The sequence below is a fragment of the Psammomys obesus genome, unplaced genomic scaffold (assembly GCF_907164565.1).
Source record: "Psammomys obesus unplaced genomic scaffold, mPsaObe1.curated_primary_1811, whole genome shotgun sequence".
Taxonomy (NCBI): domain Eukaryota; kingdom Metazoa; phylum Chordata; class Mammalia; order Rodentia; family Muridae; genus Psammomys; species Psammomys obesus.
This window is the reverse complement of record NW_026594642.1, coordinates 597-4,254: the sequence shown is the minus strand read 5'-3', so window position 1 is coordinate 4,254 and position 3,658 is coordinate 597. Positions and strand designations below refer to the sequence as shown.

Genomic DNA, 3,658 nt, shown 5'->3' with positions numbered 1-3,658 from the left:
TGGAGTTTGGGGACATCTTAGTCTATGTAGGGAGCTCAAGGCCAGCGTGTGCTACACAGCAAGACCCAGTCAAAATGAAGAAAGAAAGAGGAGAGGGGGAAGAGAAAAGGGAAATAAGTAAATGTTTGGTTAACAGCAGGAGCTCAACAAATGTGGGTCTCTTGCCAACAGCAGTAACTTGGGCCCCAAATGGGCCCCAAAAAGAGCTCCATCTATAACATTCACTCTGTTCCCTATTTTGCCCTTGTAGAAATGGCATGACTCTTCTACAACTCAACATTGGAATAGGGACACCCAGTAATGGTTCAACTCCAACTCACAGCTACTCCACTCAATAGGTATATATACTTGAACTTCCCTTAACCTGGAGTCCCATCCTCAAAACAGAAATCGCAATGAGACTAGTTCTTCTCTCATCGGGACATGAGAAAAAGGCAAAATGAACTTACCACACAGTCTAGTACCTAAGTGTTGAGAGACAGAGAATCTTGAGTTCAAAAAACCAACCTGGAATAGATATGGGGAGACCTTGTTTCCAAAAAAATATCTAACAAGAAAACTCTTTCCTGGCTTGCCATTTTCCCTTCTTGTAATTGCCTTCCATCACCCACCTCTGGAAATAGGCCTTGAAGCTTAATATAAGGTAATACAAGAAAAGAGCCAACAGATAACCAAGATCCCCCAAACCCTTTCCCCAGGGTTTGGCAATCCGTGTACCTTTCCTCTCTACTCCCAGAGAACCAACTAGCTCTCTCCCTCTTTCCCCTCCCTCCCTTATTCAACTAGGCCAAGCACCTCCTTAAAATGTCAAGCTCAGACTGGAGACGGTGCTCAGCTGGTAAAGTACGTGCTTGCCTAGCATGCATGAGGCACTGGGCTCCACCCCCAGTATCACATAAACTGGCAGTGCCTGTAATTTCAGCACTCAGGAGGTAGCAGTAGGAAAACCAAGAGTTCAAAGTTATCCTTATGCTATATAGTGAGCTGGAGGGCAACCTGTATCAGACTCTGTCTTTAAAAACAAAACCAAAATTCCAATTCCAATCCTCCATATCCTGTTTGCTTTTCCCTGTCTTCAACTAATCTTCTCCTTAACTCCTGTCATTAGATGCCATGCCTCAAACTTCACCTGTTTGCTATCTCATTAGGACAAAAACCCCCACTTATAGGTCAGGACTCTGGCTACTTCTGCAACTTTTGGAGAACAGTGCCTAGAACAGAACCATTGTCTATAGCTGGATATTAACAACCCACTGAAGGAGCCTTGCAGTGGTGGCACGTGCCTTTCATCACAGCACTGGGGAGGCAGAGGCAGGAGTATCTCTATGAGTTCGAGGCCAGCCTGGTCTATAGAGCAAGTTCCAGAACAGTTAAGGCTACACAGAGAAACCCTGTCTCAAGAAAAACATAAACAAATAAATAATAAAAAAATTAATAAAACAATCCACTGGAGGAATGGGAGCAGGAATAAATAAACAAACAAAAGAATGAATGAGAAAACAGAAACCTCTAGCTTCTATGAAGGCCAAAGAGGTTTCAAGGGGGAGAATAAAGTACATGCCTGCTGTCAGATGTGACTCAAGTCCTTACCACCTACCTAACCCTGAGATTTTCTTCCTTCTGTAGAAGACGAACAAGTTGCACATCCCTCTGAGCCCACGGCTTGACTCCAGGAGTCCCCATTAGAGGTAAGCATCCCCACCCCACCTTCTAACTAAAGCGTGAACAGGAAGGAAAATAACCCCAAGGGCACCTGGGGTGTATGGACAGGGATGCCTACACCCAGATCCCCCCCCCCCCCCGCTCTGCTCCCCGCCCCATCCCCGCCAAGGGAGCGGTGCCTGGCGCGGCTGGTCTCCAGGCCGACCCGGCTGGCGGCGGCGTCGGGGCTGTGCGCCTTGGCTGGACCCGCATTGCCCCCTAGTGCCGCACAGAGTCAGGGCGCCCGGGCTTCCCCGCCTGATGTCACTGCCGTGCAGTCAGCCCAGAGGCGGCTCATTGAAAGCAGACCCTCCTCGCGATCGCTGGGCGGAGAAGGCACCGCGGTCCGCAGACCCGCCGCGGGCCGGGCACAGCCGGGCACCCCCGGCCCCGCGCCCGCTCCTCCCCGCGCTCGGGCGCCAGCCCGGCCAGGAGCGCCTGACGTGGATCATTAAACTTGGAGCTGCCGACTCGTCCCCTCTCTCCTCCTCCCTCTGACAGGCGAGCGAGCGAGCCGCTGGGTGCAGGCAGGCGACGTGCTGCCGGGCTGGGCTGCCCGGGGGAGATGACTTCTCGCCAGGAGGACGCCTCTGGAAAGAAGACCACGGAGGGAGCAAAGTTTCGGGGCAGCTGAGGAGCCTTGGTCACAGCCCTTCCGAGCCCAATCTCCTCCCTGGCTATGGAGGGCGGACTCTAAAATGAATCCCGATCTGGACACCGGCCACAACACATCAGCACCTGCCCACTGGGGAGAGTTGAAAGATGCCAACTTCACTGGCCCCAACCATACCTCGAGTAACTCCACACTGCCCCAGCTGGACGTCACCAGGGCCATCTCCGTGGGCCTGGTGCTGGGCGCCTTCATCCTCTTTGCCATCGTGGGCAACATCCTGGTCATCTTGTCGGTGGCCTGCAACCGGCACCTGCGGACGCCCACCAACTACTTCATAGTCAACCTGGCTATTGCTGACCTACTGTTGAGTTTCACAGTCCTGCCCTTCTCCGCTACCCTGGAAGTGCTCGGCTACTGGGTGCTGGGGCGCATCTTCTGTGACATCTGGGCAGCGGTGGATGTCCTGTGTTGCACAGCTTCCATCTTGAGCCTCTGTGCCATCTCCATTGATCGCTATATTGGGGTGCGCTACTCCCTGCGGTACCCCACGCTGGTCACCCGCAGGAAGGCCATCTTGGCACTCCTCAGTGTGTGGGTCTTGTCCACAGTCATCTCCATCGGGCCTCTCCTTGGCTGGAAAGAACCTGCGCCCAATGATGACAGGGAATGCGGGGTCACTGAAGAGCCCTTCTATGCCCTCTTTTCCTCCCTGGGCTCCTTCTACATCCCACTCGCGGTCATTCTGGTCATGTACTGCCGTGTCTACATCGTGGCCAAGAGGACCACCAAGAATCTAGAGGCGGGAGTCATGAAGGAGATGTCCAACTCCAAGGAGCTGACCCTGAGGATCCACTCCAAGAACTTTCATGAGGACACCCTCAGCAGTACCAAGGCCAAGGGCCACAACCCCAGGAGTTCCATAGCTGTCAAACTTTTTAAGTTCTCCAGGGAAAAGAAAGCAGCCAAAACCTTGGGCATTGTAGTCGGAATGTTCATCTTATGTTGGCTCCCCTTCTTCATCGCTCTCCCGCTTGGTAAGTTGGGGACTGACAGAGAGGAGAGAGACCTTTATTTCTTTTTTGGTTTTCCTGATGATCTCACCCTAAAGTTTTTGTGTGGGTTCAGTTATTTTGCAGTGTGTGTTTGGAGACTGGATAATATTGTTTGTTCTGCAAGGGCTTTGCAGATTGGGGAACTGGCTAAGAACCAACTCAGGTGTTGGTGAAAAAAAAAAAAAAAGCTAAGGTACTAGGCACTTGAAATAGAAACACGGGAGGAGAATCTTGGATGAGGAATGACTCACTCACTGGCCTCAGTTTAATAATTAAAAAGGACACTGGGCTC

The 3,658-nt window shown here is 51.9% G+C and overlaps 1 protein-coding gene across 1 annotated transcript; it reads left to right on the top strand.

The window, feature by feature from the left end:
* Positions 1 to 1,614: 1,614 nt before the first annotated feature.
* On the top strand, positions 1,615 to 3,349 carry LOC129685612 (alpha-1B adrenergic receptor; the record flags this gene model as incomplete). Its single annotated transcript, XM_055619119.1, is given in 2 exon segments — positions 1,615 to 1,688; positions 2,203 to 3,349. A coding segment is annotated over 1 exon segment (950 nt), but the record flags the coding sequence as incomplete, so codon positions are not given.
* Positions 3,350 to 3,658: the final 309 nt, after the last annotated feature.